Here is a 17,438-nt window from a genome sequence, read left to right as displayed (position 1 = left end):
GCGGGCAATCCCCCCTCCAGGGGCAAGGGTACCTAGACCCGGTTGTAGAGTACGCTTGGGGAGTGTGATCGTGTGTACAGCGTCTCTTTATGTCTGTCTCCACGTTGGTTGAGTGTGGAGTAAGTGCATATGAGAGCATGAGGGTGGGAATGGATGTTTGTGTCTGTGTGTGCCTGTATGTCTGTGTCTATATGTCAGGTTGGGTATCAGACGCCACAGGGCAGGAATAGCTCAGTAGGTAGAGTGGTGGCCCCATGATCGGAAGGTCGGGGGTTCGACTCCACTGAACGGCTACCCTGAGGTACCCCTGAGCAAGGTACCGTCCCTACACACTGCTCCCCGGGCGCTACACTGGTGGCTGCCCACTGCTTCACTGGGTGAATGGGTTAAATGCAGAGGAACTATTTCCCTATGGGGACTAACATGCACACTTTACACTTTACACTTTACTTTACTTTACACCTCTCTGGGGACACCTCAGGCCCTCCAAGGTTTGGAGGCCTATCTCTACCCACCACCACTTCCCCTGCCGGTGGCGGACTCCCTCAGGTGTCGGTGTGCTGGTGGTTCCTTGTGTCTGGGGGTGGGCGTCCGGGTACACACCGGCTCACTCCTTGGCGGCCGCTTGTCGGGGCCTGGGGCCTGGGGCTCGCTCGGGCCCCCTTTGGAGGTGGGGTGCCCCCGGCCTCTCGGCCTGGGGCTCGGTCACTCAGGCACAGCTGGGGGCCGGCGGAGCTCACGGGCGCGTCACTGCAACTCCCCCTGGCTTCTGCTCCGCGGCTGCTGGGCGAGCCCTCATCTGGGACTCTCCTCAGCTCTTACTGGAACAGTGGCGCGGCTGCCCCTCTGTTGGTCTTCCGTGGTCTCTTGTGTTCTGGGGGCCTCTGGATGTCTGGAGTTTTGATCTCCTCCATACCCGCTTCACACCCTGGAGGACGGGGCTGTGGCCCCCCCACACTCCCTAGCAGATCATTACATGGAGAAACCTTTGGAATGCAAGCATGCTGATCCACACAGGTATGCACACAGGTGTACACATGGGTATTCACAGACGCGGACTAAAGCTTTCTTGGCTGCTGCCTCAAAGCACACTGTGCGCTGTCTATCTTGCGTGCTGCACAATATCGTTTATTATTCAGTAACTATTGATATCTATGACTAGCTAGTTTATTGTGATGGTGCTTTGTTTTCTCTATTATTATGTTGCTCTTTGTTGTTTGCTGTCTCCTCTGTTTGTTTTTTTTGTTGTTTGTTTGTTTTTGTTTTGTTTTTTTCTCCATACAGGTGACCCAGGAGTTGTTTTTTCCCCCCCCCTTCTCACCGTCTCTTCTCCCCTTTGGTTTTCTTTCTCTCTCTCCCCCTCTTTCTCTCATTCATTCCCCCTGTCCTATTTATTAAAAAAAAAAAAAAAAAAAAAAAAATGACAAAGGATGAACTGAAGCTCTGCCATCACGTAATGTCGCATACTGCTGTTTCTGATGTCATTTAAAAGAAAAAAAAAAAAAAAAGAAGCGAGTCTGAGTGGACAGTGTTTCCGGTGTCCGGAAAGCAGTAGCTAGCGAGCTGATTGGAGACCGTAAGAGCCAATCAGAATTTTTGAAACCAAGTCTGTGATTGGTTGGTTTTGTGGCACACTTATAACGGTGTACAGAGAGTTGAGCGTACGAAGCAGAGAATGTTGTGAGCGCAAGCAACACATTGCGAGCAAGCGCAAATGAAAAAACTGAGCGAGAGGGGGTGCTATTGTGTGTGTATATGGATAAGCGCAAACACTGAAATACGTTTTTTGCACGCAGCAATGAATTTTGTTCACTCAAATTCAGCTTTTGTAAGCTCAAAATAAATTTCTCCTCAAAATGCAACACTTGCACCTGCAATTTTTTTTACGTGCGCTCAATTTTTTTTACGTGCGCTCAGAATAGTGGCACAAAAATAACGCCATACAGCTCTTCTCTGTCAGCATGGTGGGAGTTTCTAAAATTGACGGAGTTTTCATTAATCCCATGCAAACATACACCTATCTGGAAAACCCTGACATATTACAAAACAATAATATGATAAACTTTTCAGATTGGAGTGGTAAAGAAATCAAATGCTTAAAACATATATTAGAAGGAACAGAATTTATTTCATTTGACAGACTAGTTACACAATATGGGATCAACAATAGAATAGAATAGAATGCCTTTATTGTCACTATACAGTTGTACAATGAGATACAGAGCATCTCCTACTCAGTGTAAACATGCTGGGGGGGTACAGTTCTGCAGCGCTATGTACATATGGACAGTATTAACATAGGGAAAAACATATATATATAAAATAATATATATAAAGCCGTAATATATATATATATATATATATATATATTAGGGGTGCAACGATACACAAAATTCACGGTTCGGTTCGATACTTTGGTGTCACGGTTCGATATTTTTTCGATACAAAAAAATGTTCATGCCTTTTTAATTTGTCATTTATTAAAATTATAAATATATATTTTAACTCAAAAGTACAGTTTTTAAATTTAACCCTAACCCTTGTGCGTGTTTTTTATTTTGACAGCGAATGCGCACCTGCGGACCACTTATGTGCAGCCCTGGTTATTTAGCTCGTCATATTGCAGCCACAGAAATTCTTTTGTCCATGAAACCATAAAGCTGCACTTTCTTTTTGCCTTATAGTCTGATTTGTCATAACTTCTCCGTTTTGTGGTAAGCTTTTCTTTGGCTGTCACTTCTTCACCCTGACCTGTCTTATTTGGCTCAGCAGAACTAAAATATATATACCTGCTGCTTTTACACACGCACTCACATAAGCTCAGCGATTCTCTGCGCGATCAACCTCTCACATGTTTAAGCTGCGGGAGATTTCACTTGTCATGTTTGCATAGTAAGCTAACGATTAATAAGACGATGTCAGAGGAATTGGTGCAGCAAATTATCATCACTCACAGATCAGTGCTGTCGCTCTCTATACACAGTTCGCACGATTGCAAAGTGAAAGCAAAAAAACAAGCGCAAATTCAAACGCGATTTCAATATGTCACATATTGACAGTGGCTCACCGATGCCAATGACATAATTACCCAGCTACATTTCCGAAAGAATGCAAAAGCATTGACATATATTTTTCCTTCCTACAATAGCCCGACGGGCAGGGAAGAGATAGATTTTGGTAGCCCGACTGGAAAAATCGCTAGCCCCAGGGACGTCGGGCTAGCGATATTGCAAGCCCTGTATCTGATTGAGGAATCACTCATCTTTGGAAAAGAGAGTTTATTACAGAGAAATGTCTCTTTCCAAAATAAAAGCTATACTATCCGCTTCTTCTGGGCTATATTCTCAGCAGCATAAGGAGAATCATGTGCTAACAGCTGTCTAAATGACTCGGCTAAAGTTAGTAGCATGCTTGTTGTTTTTGTCTTTGCACTAGGATGATGTCGGCGTAAATGTGCAGTCATATTCGTTGTGTTCCCACTAGTGCTTTCAGGTTAATCTCGTTGAAATGACCTTAACGCCACAACACGGCAAATCTCCGTTAACGAGCTACCGCCGATCGCCCCGTGCATGGGGCTAGACGGCCAACACGTTAACGAGCTAACTGCGCTAACACACTAGTTCCCACCCATGTAATTGAGCATTGCATGGCACATCCAACATACTGTTTTACTTTAGTCCATGACTCGCTTACCTTCAGGGTCATACGTCACATGAAAACCAAAATAATTCCAAACGCCAGATCTGAATGAGGGTGGGGGAGGTGCCCTGCGCTCTTCCTTCTGTCTATGCTGTCTGTGTTGAGCGCTCAGTGGATCTGCGCTCGACAGTGCAGCCTAGGCGGAGTAGTCGAACGCAGATTCACTGAGCGCTCAACACAGACAGCATCGTCAGAAGGAAAGTTGATAAAATAAATTACAAATTTTGTATTGTTCGATACATATGCGTACCGAACCGAAAGCACTGTATCGAACGGTTCAATATCGATACGAATATCGTTGCACCCCTAGTATATATATAAAACTGTACAATATACAAGACGTAAGTAATATGTAATAAATAGTGTTATGTATACAAGAAAAACTTTTTAGAATATCAACAAATTAAATCCATAGTAAAAAAGAAATTAAACCGGGTCAAGTTGAACTACAAACACCACCAAGTGTGGTTCAATTTCTTAAAAAAGAAGCAAAAGGAGATCCAAACTAAGCTTCACATAAGCATCGTCATGAATTCACTATACTTTTGCTGTTTTGCTTCCACCACGATAAAATCACACTTCATGCACAGCTCTCTCTCTCTCTCTGTACTTCAAGAACAGTTTCCCGTCTATCCCCGAAATCTGTTTTCTGCATTATTCGCTTGCTTGTTACGCACAAGACTACCGTTGTTTACAGCGCTGTCGGCCGATGTTTTTTCCTTTTACTTACTTCCGAAAAGAAAACCTAATTTCTGCCGTTCAACAGGCTTCTGAACAAATTTAAACTTTTTAAAATTATACAAAATGCAAAACGCTGTGTCTCTAATAAAACCGCTGTAACTTCAGAGGTAATGTTCATAAGTTGATTAATGGTTTTCTTTCGTTTTTGATGTACTGCAGAATATTTTTATAAAATCCAGGCCAGGAAAATCACCTTCATGTTTTTCTGTTTTTCAACTTCAGGCTATGACAGCGTCCTTATGTGCCGACACCGGTGTTTTAGCTAGCAAAGCGGCGTGGCTGATGTGGAGTGAAGCCACGTTAATGACAACGTGTACAACCATTGGAGATGTGAGCAGGACAGACGGAACAACTGACGGAAAAAGTGTGGACTTTATACCAGTTTTTAAATTGTGTTGATCGGCCACGTAAAACCAGAGTTATGATAAAAATATCTGCAATGTTTGTTTTTCTTCCTGAATACTGTCGTTGTTTATATTTACTGCGGGAAGAAACGGTAAAAACGGCGTTTTATAAGGAAAACGCTCGAAAGCCTGTGAGCAAAAACAAACAAAAAAACCCCACCCTTTCCTATTGGTGGAAAAATGTACCATGTGGACCAATCAAAAAATGATATGGCAACATGACATTTAGTTGTTTAGGAAAGGGGGAAGTTTTAGGAGTGACGGCGTTTTGAGATGTGAGAGTTTTGAATTTAGATTATAAAGTTGGTGCTGTTGCTTAGGGCTGGGCCATATTATACCGTTCACGGTAATACCGGTATAATGTTAGGCAACGATAGGAAAATGAAATATCGCGATAGAATATGAGTAAAACGCGCATGCGCAGTGCCTTTGTTTTCATACGCACATGGCCGATTGTTGAGTGAAACAGATGAACCAGAATTGGTTTGTAAAAATGGTGCAACTTCAGTGATGTGGAACTGGTTTGGTGTTTGTCCGTCAGATACACGACAAAGCACATTTTTTTGCAGAACATGCAAGCGGCCGTCGGACTAAGATGCTCTTAAATCTGGGAGTAATCTGGGTCCTAAACTCCGTATCTTCAGGTCAAACAACACTGCAGCATCACTGAGAGTTAAAAACTGTCTAAATTCTTTCATCTTTAATAAAACGATCAGCATTGCTGCTTTACCAGGTGTAACTATGAAGTTTAACTTCCAGGCATCCATGAAAACAAAATTTATTACATTTAACGGAGTTAGAAGCTAGCGGAAGTTAGCTCGCTAGTTTCGCTAGTTACCTAAGCATGATATTGCATGTTCTGACTGAGAGATTTCTGAAAAAAATCAAACGTACAGCTCTGCTATCACTTCCAACATAAATGAAGACAGGAAACTAAACAGCAGTGACGTTTGTAGGGTTACTGAAGTTGGGCTAGCTGGTATATAATTATGTGCTACGTGATCGCTAGCGACACAGCTATGTTAGCATAACATAAACAGTGAAGCTGGAGGACAAACACTAACACTTTTCCACTTATAAAAGTTAACGTTAAGGTTCCTCATGGTTAGAGACAAATGCAATCGCATGGCAGGATGCTGTAAAAGGACCAATCTTCAGTCAGGAGAACAACTGAGATAATCCATCCACAATACGAGGTTAGTCATTAATATACTGCAACAACATGGGAATAGAGCAGCTGCCAGAGAATTCAACATTAATGAATCAATGGTACAGAAGTGGAGGAAGCAAGAAGAATGAGTTTAATAAAGTTTGATTTATCTGACTGCTTTGTTTCGCTTAATGTGCCTTATAATCCCGTGCACCTTATGGTCCGAAAAATACGTACTGCACACTGCAGTTTAATGTTGCAAAGCACCTCTTTTTAACTTCAGTGGATATTATACATGGTTATGCTCAGGATATGTCAGCCCATTTCTACTGGAAATGCCTTTTGGTTAAACTTTCAGCAAGGAATTTGCATTTGCACTGTTACATTTTTATAAAGCTTTAATGTACATAAAAACCAGCTTCTTGTTTAAGTGAAAATAAATGATAGGTTGTCTTTTTGCGCTAGTAATGTTGTGGAGTTGTATTTTGTCTCGCATCAATTATATCGTCAGTTATATCGTTATCGCAAATTTTCAAATATATATCGTGATAAATATTTTTGGCCATATCGCCCTGCTCTATTCTGTTATTAGTTTATTTCAATCCGGTTGTTCAGTCTGACGTCACTAGCCGTGTCTGGGTCTAAACTCCGCTGCAGGTCCATATATCAAACGATCACTATGGCATTACTGAGAGTTGAAAAACTGTCTAAAGTCTTTCATCTTTAATAAAATGATCAGCGTTCTGCTCTACCAGGTGTAACAATTGAGTTTAACATCCAGGCATCCATGAAAACGGAATTTATGACATTTAACGGAGTTAGAAGTTAGCAGGGAGTTAGCTCGCTAGCTTCTATCTAAATACAATATAGCATGTCCTGACTGCGGGGTTTTGGAAACAAATTAAAACGTACAGCTCTGCTATCACTTCCAGCATAAATGAAGACAGAAAACTAAACAGCAGTGACGTTTGTAGGGTTACTGAAGTTGGGCTAGCTGGTATATAATGATGTGCTACGTGACCGCTAGCGACACAGCTATGTTAGCATAATATAAACAAGCTAACTTTTTTTCCACTCGATAAAAGTTAACGTGAGTGTTCTCGGTGGTCAGGAACAAATGTAATCGCATGGCAGGATGCTGTAAAAGGACCAAACTTCAGCCAGGAGAACAACTGAGATAATCCATCCACAATACGAGGTTAGTCATTCATATACTGCTGCATGGGCTGGGCTGTAGTTACATCCTAAGGTTTTAAAAACTGAGCTTAAATAAATGATTAGCGGTAATAAAAGCCGAGGGAGGTCAACAGTGATCACTGACTGTTTTAGGAGCTTTTTGAGATCAAATAGAAGAAAATACAATAACATTAAACATGTTAACAACACAAAAGCCATATTAAACGCAGACTACTTTAGACCCGGAAGTAGGATTCGTCACGTCATCACTTAACAACCGGATAGTTTTGTTGTGTGTGTGAGAACAATGAGGCGACTGCTGAATGTTACAGGTGTTACAGCAGTCATACATCTGCTGTTGTCAGGCCTGCAGGTATCAGGCTGTTGTTCTCCTTCATCTCATAGTGGACAGAAATTATTTTTTGGAGCGCACAAATAATTTGTGTGGCATCAGATTTGATGCAGAACAGCTGATTGTTCTGTAAATAGTTTGAAATGTTTATTTAAAAAACGCCTTGGCTGCATTTTTAGGTAAACAGCTGCAAAAAACTTTGTTGTTTTACTTTTGAAGAAGTAACTATATAATTAATTGCCCAACATTGGTCATTATATACTGTATTTTGCAGACAGAGAGTTACAGGACTCTCTCCCAGACCACAGACTCATACTCATAATACAAGTCAGAGCTTTATTTAAAAAAAGAAAAAAAAAGAAAGAAAGTTGTGTTTTCAAAATTGGAGTTATTTTTACTTCCAATAGTGTTAACATACTACACAGGTCATGAACAAGATTTTTTTTTAAATTTTCATTGTAAGTGGGCTAAAGCAGTTAATTAAAAGTAGTCTAACATAAATGCTGTAATTTGATTATTTTAATAAACCATGTAACTTGGATGGATTCGATGCTGGCGTGACCACAGTGCACAAGGCGCTCAGGGAGTTTGTTGTGCTCGCTCAGACACATGATAAATTAGAGGAAACATTGCTGGTCACATAATAGCAAGCACAGTCATTTATAGAAATCTATTTTTTTATTATTTGAGCAGTGTTATCAGTGACTTTCGTACCATGTTTGTGAGCATTTCCCACATATGCAAAGGAAGAGGGTCAGAAAGTACAAGTGATGTACTTTCAAGCATGCTTCTCCACCATGAAAACTTTGGAGAAAAATGTGTCTGTTTTAATTAGTGGAGTGTAAAATGACAGTAAGTATTTGCAGGCTCAAGATGGTCCATTTTTCATGTTTTAATGTTTAGAAAACATGTCATGCATAACTGCTAAAACTCAGTTACTAAAGCTCTTTCAAGCAGTAATGTGTACAAATTACGCCGTAACTGATCAATTATGAGACGTTTTCCCAGCCACTACGTGAGAAGTGGTCATTTCCCATGCTCTCAAAGTAGCGCGCATTGTATCGGGTGGGGGCTGCTGTTAACTTGTCCCTCAGTGAACGATGGCGTCGTCTTCCAACAACACTGCTGGCGCGAACAATCAGGTGAGTGTTTAAGTTTGGAACAATTACACTGCAGTCTGTGAATACTACGAATTTAAGAAGTGGCTATTGTTACGGTTAATTTTTCGGCTATTCTGTTTTTTTATTTTATAACGTTTTTTGCTGAAATGCTAGCTCAACAGAAACGCCTCGCTATCATTTTCGGCTGAAACTTACATCCTAGTTGATCTGTAAGCTTGGAGAACAACAAAGTTAGTGAAGTAACGTAAAATTCTTTGTATTTAATTTAGGAGCAGCTAAAAAGAGAGATGCTTCAGCGACTACTGCATAAAGTTTCCCAGGTCATGCACAGACAACCCCTCGATGTGGACTATTTGCAGTTTGTTATCGACCATGAGATGGTCCTTTTAAGATCTTTGTCCGATCAGGTTGAGATCCCTCAAAGTATTATAAATGCTCTGATAGAGCTGTCAACTGTGCTCAGTATGGAGGACGTCAATGAACAAACCCCCTCTCAGATGTCAGTGTCAGAAGGAAAGCTGGGACGTCCAAATTACAATGTATCGCCTGTACAGCTCCAGATACTGACAGAAATGTTCTTATCAATCACCCAAATTGCAAAACTTCTTGGAATATCTGTGAGGACAGTGAAATGTCGTTTGCATGAATATGGCATTTCCATAAAGCAGTGCTACAGTACAACAAGTGATGAAGAGCTGGACAATTTAGTAAGATCTATAAAGACAAGAACACCTCATGTTGGATACAGGATGATGAAAGGGATGGTTCAAGCCATGGGCCACCATGTACAGTGGAAGAGAGTGTACTCGTCGATGCACCGTGTGGACTCTGCTGGTATTTTCTCAAGAATGACAAGGCTGGGATTTGTGGTCCGAAGGACATATTCAGTGCAAGGTCCTCTTTACTTGATGCATATAGACACAAACCATAAACTAATAAGGTAGGATGAAGTCTGACAATACTGCTAAATACTGAATTATGTTTTATACCTGTTAATGCCCTAGTTGTTGTTTTTGTTGTTCTTTTTACAGATTTGGCCTGGTGATATTCGGAGGGATAGATGGGTACTCAAGAAAGGTGATTTTTCACTTTGAAAATTGAGCTGAATGAGATGTTAATTGAAAAGTGAAATACTTGTGTTTTGGTCTACCATAAAACTTACCATATACTGTAATATAGAGATCCTTCTGTAGAACAAAATGTTCCTAATCTGTTTATGTTTGTCAGTATTTGGTGACTTTAAATGCTTGGTAAACTAATTCTTCAAGTTGCTAAAAGGATCTTTTTTCTTTTTTTTTACCCTTTGCATTTGGGTGCATAGTTGATTACAAGTACTGCTACATCTCATGGCAGCTTGCTACCTTGTGAATTATGTAGCCTGCTTTTTTTCTTTTACTTATAAATATAAAATAAATGTACCAAGCTACAATACCTGATAAACATGTTTATCTTTAATTATAGTAACTTGACTTGACCAAGTTTCCACTTAATGATATTTACATCTCTAGATCATGTACCTGGGTGCTGCTGCCAACAACAGAGCATCAACTGCACTTGCTTTCTTCTTGGAGGCTGTACAAAAGTATGGCTTTCCATTGAGGTAAAATCTACACAAAGTTAATTTTCACAATGATAGTGCAAATGTGTAAATATGATTCCCCCCCCTTGATGAGCAGTGTAATTATTTTGACATGCAATATGTAAACTGTAGCCTATATGATCAGTTGTTTATAAATCCCCATACACTTGTTTAAATGGTTCAAACATTTAGAGTTCTTGAAAGGTGTGCTTATACAGAGCTGCACACTGTTGCATGACCAAAACAATAAACTTCTAATAACCAGTCTAAAGTAAAATTATATTAAAAACACAAAGGCTGCAATAAATTTTAAGAGTGACATGTTTTTTTTAGATTTAAAACAAATTGTACTGTCGATGTTTAATTTTGTTTCAGAGTTCAAGGGGATCAAGGGGTGGAAAATGTTGGAATAGCAAGATGCATGTTCACCATCCGGGGCTGTGGAAGAGGAAGCTTTCTGTCAGTCAGGCAAGAGTGTTCACAACCAAAGGTATGTGTAGTATTTGTATAAATGTTCCATGGAAATAAGAAAAATGTTCTTATATATTTTTCAATTCAGTGAATTTCTGGGTAAAATTCTGAAAACGTTGCCATATTTTGATGTTGAACAGAATAGAGCGCTTGTGGCGAGATGTGTGGATGGCTGTTTCAAGCGTGCACTATGAAACCCTTCACAACCCTGAGGATGAAGGCCTTCTGGATCCCACTGAATAGTTTCCACATGTTTTGTGCCCAACATACATTTCTTCCACGTCTGCAGAGGGATCTGGATGTCTTTAGACAGGGTTGGGATAACCACCCTCTAAGGACAGAGAGGAATCTGTCCCCACAACAACTGTGGACACTGGGACTCCACCAGAATCCAGTTGATACTCCAGACACAGTGAAGGTACTAAAACAAATCTAAATTATACAATCCCTCTTTAATCAAGTTTCAAAAAGTGCACTTGGAGATGTTGAAAAAAACACGGTGTCCTGTCACTGCAGACTATCAGCTTTAAGTTGAGGGTATTTGCATCCAAATCAGTTAAAAGTTGTAGGAGTTACAACAGTCTGCATGTGTACCCCCCACTTGTTAAGTTACCAAAAGTAATGAGACAGAACATTAATCATAACTGAAACTGGATCGCAGAGACTTCAGCAGATGTTGGGCTTCATACCTGCTGATGCTCTGTCAGGCCTCTACTGCAACTGTCTTCACTTCCAGCTATTATTGAGGCATTTGTCCTTCAATTTTGTCTTCAGCAATGAAACACTGCTCCGTCAGATTCAGGTCAAGTGATTGACTTGGCCACTGCATAACATTCCACTTCTTTTAACTATTTGTTTTTTTTCTGCAGAATGCTTTAAGTGATTGTCCATCTGGACCATCAAGTGCTGCCTCATGAGTTTCGAAGCATTTGGCTGAATATGAGCAGATATATTGCCCAAAACACTTCAAAATTTATCCTGCTGTTTTTGTCAGGAGTTGCTTCACTAAATACAAGAATATCACATCCCTGGCCATGGAACATCAGAGAAGCCAATTGTTCCATTACTTTTGGTCCCTTAAGTGGAAGGCACATATGAAAACAGTTCAAATACCTCAGTTATAGCCAATCGTGTTAGTTTCATTTCAAATCCATTGCGTGGCATATAGAGCCAAAAGTAGAATTCCCATGTTCCAATATTTATGGAGCTGACTGTTTGTCTTGAATTTCCCAACACTGTTTTTGAATTGTCATTTGAAATATCTTTTTTTTTTAAATCATCACAGGAAATCGAGGATGCGTACTTAGATGTTAACTCTATTGGTGAGCTGGATGGGAGCAATCCTGGAGTAATTCTTCCATCTGTTGAATGTCCTCTATCTGAGGAGGACATGGCAAGACTAAGAGACACTGTCAATGTAACAAGGCCCTCTCAGTCACATGGCCGAGACATTTATTTGGATGTATTTAACTTTGTACTAACTCACCGTTCCTAGGCGGCAACATTTTTATTTTGAATTTTCAACCCAGAGAAGGTTCATGAATAGCTCAGACTTTTATTTGATGTGATATACATGTAAAATGAACCTGCCAGGAAATTTTTATGTGAACGCTCAAAACATCACATTACAAACTATTTTTTTTGTCTCTGGCACATTTTTCAACAGTAAAACTGTATGTTTTTGTGTGCTTCATGCCACTCATTAAAGAACTCTGGCTGTCAATCTCCAACTTTGAAATGTGCTTCCTGAACATTAAATGGAAGGAGCAGCATTTTTGAGTTACACCTCAAAACTATTGACAGACAATGCTATGCTTTACACATTGTTAAATTCCTGGCCAAGATGAAAAGCCTCCAGCAGAACCATTCTGAATTGTCTATAGGACTTCATATGTTTCACAGGCAGGACAATGGTCTTAGCACAGGATGACACAACAGGATAGCAGATGCTGTGATTTCCAAAGTCAGCTTCACAATTGTGATTAAATTTTACCGCCACAGCAAAGTCCTTCTTTTCTGAGGGGAGGAGAGGAACATGGCCTTGACCGGTGATCCATTGCAGAAACCTGGCCGGTGTGATAGATCTTGGGCCATCTTCGTCAGCTACATGTTCTTGACCTTCTGTTAGGATAAGAGTGAATTTTAAGACGTTTTGAAGAACCCTGGCCTTTTGGACAAAAAAAATATCTAAATATTTGAATTCGATACAAGTGTAACTTTTTTCACTAAAACCTTAGAATATAATTTTGGAATGTGACAACTATAAACTAGACAAAAATAACCATTTACCTTCTGACTCATAAAGCAAGTCCTGAATGAAGTTAACCAGGTCCAGCTCAACCTGATGCTTGGAGGTCCCCTTCTCACTCAGCTGAGGGTGAATGGACGCCATGACAAACTCGGCACTAACCTATGATGATATTAGAAAGCAAAGCAACCCAACGGCTTGATTACTTCAGGGCTGCAGTATTCGGGCCCTAGAACTTTTCCACAGTTTGTCACATTATAGCCACAAACATGAACATATTTTATTGGAATTCAACATAAAAGACCAATAAAAAGTGGTAAACAATTGAGAATTGTAACAAAATTCATCCATGATTCAAAACATTTTTTTTACAAATAAATAACTGAAAAGTGTGGTGTGTGTAATTATGCAGCCCCCTCAGTCAATACTTTTTAGAAACACCTTTTGCTGCAATTACAGCTCCCAGTCTTTTAGGGTATTTTTCTACCAGCTTTGCACATCTACGGACTGACATTCTTGCTCATTCTTCTTTGCCAAACTGCTCCAGCTCAGTCAGATTAGATAGACAGCGTCTGTGAACAGTAGTTTTCAGATCTTGCCACAGATTCTGGATTGGATTTAGATCTGGACATTGACTGGGCCGTTCTAACACATGGAAATGTTTTGTTTTTCTATTGTTGCCCTGGCTTTACTGTATGTTTAGCAATCATCAGGAAATGTCTATGGGCAACTGACTACACTGAGACCAAAAGGGGCTGAATAATTACACACACCACACTTTTCAGTTATTTATTTGTAATAAATATTTGGCATCATGTATGGTTTTTGTTCCACTTCTCTAATGTACACCACTTTGTGTAGGTGTTTCATTTATAGTTCAAATAAAATAGATTCATATTTGTGTCTGTAATGTAACAAAATGTGTAAATGTATGTAATACATACATGTAAAACTGAAAATACGTTTGTACTCACTTTTACATCTCCCCCAAGGACGAAGAGAGGCTGGCAGATTTCTGGGTATTGCTTAATCAGCAGGTGGAGGCCATACAGCTGCAAACCCTCCTTGAGTTGTTCCAACATTGGCTGCAATCTAAGCACAGCATGGAGTGTAATGGCTCTGTGGGTACAAAAAAGAGATTAAACAACATCTTCAGATGCTATTTTTCTTACATTCATATAGAAAAACGAAAACATGTCACAGCATACCAGACAATCGGTTCCTTGTTTTGAACCGAGATGGCTCCAGTGAATCCACAGTTTAAAATCTCATCAGTAAGGCCCTGAAGTGACTGCTCAGTTGAAGATTCCACCTAAAAGTAATTTAGCAGATGAATTATTATATATATAGAAGCATTTGAAGTCCTGGAGTGGCCTAGCCAGTCTCCAGACCTCAACCCCATAGAAAATCTGTGGCGGGAGTTGAAAGTCCGTGTTGCTCGGCGACAGCCCCAAAACATCACTGCTCTCGAGAAGATCTGCATGGAGGAATGGGCCAAAATACCAGCTACTGTGTGTGCAAACCTGGTAAAGACCTATAGTAAACGTTTGACCTCTGTTATTGCCAACAAAGGTTATGTTACAAAGTATTGAGTTGTATTTTTGTTATTGACCAAATACTTATTTTCCACCCTGATTTACGAATAAATTCTTTACAAATCCTACCATGTGGATTCATGGATTTTTTTTCACATTCTGTCTCTCACAGTTGAAGTGTACCTCTGGTGCAAATTACTGACCTCTGTCATCATTTTAGTGGGGGAACTTGCACAATCGGTGGCTGACTAAATACTTTTTTGCCCCACTGTAGCTGCAATGTGTACTAAGGCAATATTTTTACTAGTTATACAGCACCTGGTCAATCAGTAACCGCAACTGTGAATCTGCCACTGTATTTTTATCCAGCTGTGTTGGGTTGATCTGCCCATTGCAGAGGTAACTGTAAGCCCACTGGCTGAAAAATGTAGGGGCAGGACCTCCTTGTGCCAAACTGACGGACAGAATCTCACCAACAGTACTACTTATACAAACAGCATGAGTGTATTGCTTATAGTATAAAACATGACAGTTTTCCCTTTCTTTAAAATAAACATGCCTGAAGAGTCCACTGTCAAAGTCAGTAAGGGAATAACGTGGACTTTTTTGATGTGGTGGTCCTTCAAAGAAACGAGTCTCGATTCCGGTGACCATTTCTATTGAGAGAAGAAAGTTATGAATTATCCGATGTAAAACATTCATTTAGAGCTGGGTGAAATAAGATTTTCGAACGTATCACAGTATTTTCATAATACAATACATCAGTTATATATATATATAAAAAAAAAAACCCAGCACGCCCCTGCGGGCGGTTTATCCTTCAAGCTCGGGTCCTCTACCAGAGGCCTGGGAGCTTGAGGGTCCTGCGCAGTATCTTAGCTGTTCCCAGGACTGCGCTCTTCTGGACAGAGATCTCCGATGTTATTCCCGGGATCTGCTGGAGCCACTCGCCTAGCTTGGGAGTCACGCACCTAGTGCTCCGATTACCACGGGGACCACCGTTACCTTCACCCTCCACATCCTCTCGAGCTCTTCTCTGAGCCCTTGGTATTTCTCCAGCTTCTCGTGTTCCTTCTTCCTGATATTGCTGTCATTCGGAACCGCTACATCGATCACTACGGCCGTCTTCTTCTGTTTGTCTACCACCACTATGTCCGGTTGGTTAGCCACCACCATTTTGTCCGTCTGTATCTGGAAGTCCCACAGGATCTTAGCTCGGTCATTCTCCACCACCCTTGGGGGCATCTCCCATTTTGACCTCGGGACTTCCAGGTTATACTCGGCACAGATGTTCCTGTACACTATGCCGGCCACTTGGTTGATGGCGTTCCATGTATGCCTTGCCTGCTAGCATCTTGCACCCTGCTGTTATGTGCTGGATTGTCTCTGGGGCATCTTTACACAGCCTGCACCTGGGGTCTTGCCTGGTGTGATAGACCCCAGCCTCTATGGATCTTGTACTCAGAGCTTGTTCTTGTGCTGCCATGATTAGTGCCTCTGTGCTGTCTTTCAGTCCAGCTTTGTCCAGCCACTGGTAGGATTTCTGGATATCAGCCACCTCCTCTATCTGCCGGTGGTACATACCGTGCAGGGGCCTGTCCTTCCATGATGGTTCCTCGTCTCCCTCCTCTTTCTTGGGTTTCTGCTGCCTGAGGTATTCACTGAGCACTAGGTCAGTTGGGGCCATCTTCCCAATGTATATATACAATATATATATATACACATATATATATACATATATATATATATATGTATATATCATAATGTGTCTCACTGATTTTGAAGGCTTAACATGACAGATGTACTGAAGGAACATCATACATCTGTTCCAGATATGTAAAAATTCCATTCAAAATGAAAATATTGATTCAAAAAAGATGCCCTGCGATGGACTGGCGACCCATCCAGGTTGTACCCCGCCTCTCGCCCTGTGACCACTGGAGATAGGCACCAGCACTCCCCGCGACCCCACAAGGCATAAGCAGCCAAGAAAATGGATGGATGGATGGATGATTCAAAAAAGAAATCATAGTATACAGAAAGGTGTACTTGAGACAATAATATTGACACCTTTTATCAACACCAAACCAGTAAGCTCATAACACAACATAGTCACATCACAGCCATGCTATGGTTAAAAAAACCCGACTATTTTCCCTGTGTTACCGGTGTTTTGGTTTTCGACCTTGGTTTTCTCATTTTTGGTTTCGGCCAAGAACTTTCATATCAGTCCATCCCAAATTATAAACATGATTGATGTATAGTTTAGTAAGGGAGAAATATAGTCATATTTACAACACAACTGGAGCAGAGTTCACTTAGAAGATAAAATATATATTACAGAAGTATAAAATTTAGGGATTGGTCATTTCTTCAACATAAATAATACGAATGGAAAAGTAATTGATCTCTTTAAGTTCACCTGTGAGAAATTGTTTTCGAAAGGCACCAGTGTTGATTCCTGCTTCCCCAAAGAAGGACACCTTCAACATGGCAGTGGGTGAATTTTTCTTTTGACGTTGCCACTGCAGAAGGCCTCTCTCCAGAATGTTTGTTCTTGAAATAAGGATGCTGAACTGCTTCTCCACATCAACTCTTTGACAAATCGCATCCAACACATCGTCGACACTAAAAAAATCCATAAATGAAAGAATAAACACTTTTTATTCAGTTCAGAGTATTAATAGTCATCTGTGTGTGTGATGTTTTTTACCTTTTCATATGGTCCTCTTCTACTATGTTCTCCTCAATTTCATCCACATCTACTACATTTTTGCTTCTAATAAAAATAAAGAAAAAGTTGGTGTGTCAATGGGAAATTCTCAAGATGTTATATCCTATATGTAATTTTAAAAGCCCTGCTTTTTCAACTACCTTTATCCACATGTGCTTTCATGGATTTCAAGGAAATAAGGTGCAAATTTCAAGTTACAGATAGGACACTGAAGTTTCTAAAACAGAA

General features: G+C 40.5%; 1 protein-coding gene and 1 long non-coding RNA gene across 2 annotated transcripts; one reads left to right on the top strand and one right to left on the bottom strand.

The window, feature by feature from the left end:
• Window positions 1-8,421: 8,421 nt before the first annotated feature.
• zgc:174680 (uncharacterized protein LOC100136843 homolog) lies at window positions 8,422-12,188 on the top strand. Its single transcript, XM_042217467.1, has 6 exons — window positions 8,422-9,583; window positions 9,675-9,720; window positions 10,152-10,243; window positions 10,598-10,712; window positions 10,834-11,111; window positions 11,979-12,188. Exons 1-5 carry the CDS (start codon window positions 8,931-8,933, stop codon window positions 10,885-10,887), a joined length of 960 nt encoding a protein of 319 aa, XP_042073401.1. The 5' UTR covers window positions 8,422-8,930; the 3' UTR covers window positions 10,888-11,111; window positions 11,979-12,188.
• Window positions 12,189-13,853: 1,665 nt separating this feature from the next.
• LOC121813606 lies at window positions 13,854-15,181 on the bottom strand. Its single transcript, XR_006053786.1, has 3 exons — window positions 14,795-15,181; window positions 14,150-14,253; window positions 13,854-14,060 (listed from the first exon to the last, which is right to left on the bottom strand). It is a non-coding gene; the product is annotated as an uncharacterized LOC121813606 (long non-coding RNA).
• Between the last annotated feature and the right edge of the window lie 2,257 nt (window positions 15,182-17,438).

The sequence above is a fragment of the Haplochromis burtoni genome, unplaced genomic scaffold (genome assembly GCF_018398535.1).
Source record: "Haplochromis burtoni strain Fernald_Lab_line unplaced genomic scaffold, NCSU_Asbu1 Contig_2030, whole genome shotgun sequence".
NCBI lineage: Eukaryota > Metazoa > Chordata > Actinopteri > Cichliformes > Cichlidae > Haplochromis > Haplochromis burtoni.
This window is presented reverse-complemented; position numbering and strand designations above follow the sequence as displayed.

Excerpts from the sequence above, each read along its gene's own strand:
- zgc:174680 (XM_042217467.1), top strand. The coding sequence starts at position 8,931 with ATGCTTCAGCGACTACTGCATAAAGTTTCCCAGGTCATGCACAGACAA. Across the intron at positions 9,584-9,674 it reads ACAAACCATAAACTAATAAG|ATTTGGCCTGGTGATATTCG; the intron begins GTAGGATGAAGT and ends TTCTTTTTACAG. Across the intron at positions 10,244-10,597 it reads AAGTATGGCTTTCCATTGAG|AGTTCAAGGGGATCAAGGGG; the intron begins GTAAAATCTACA and ends ATTTTGTTTCAG.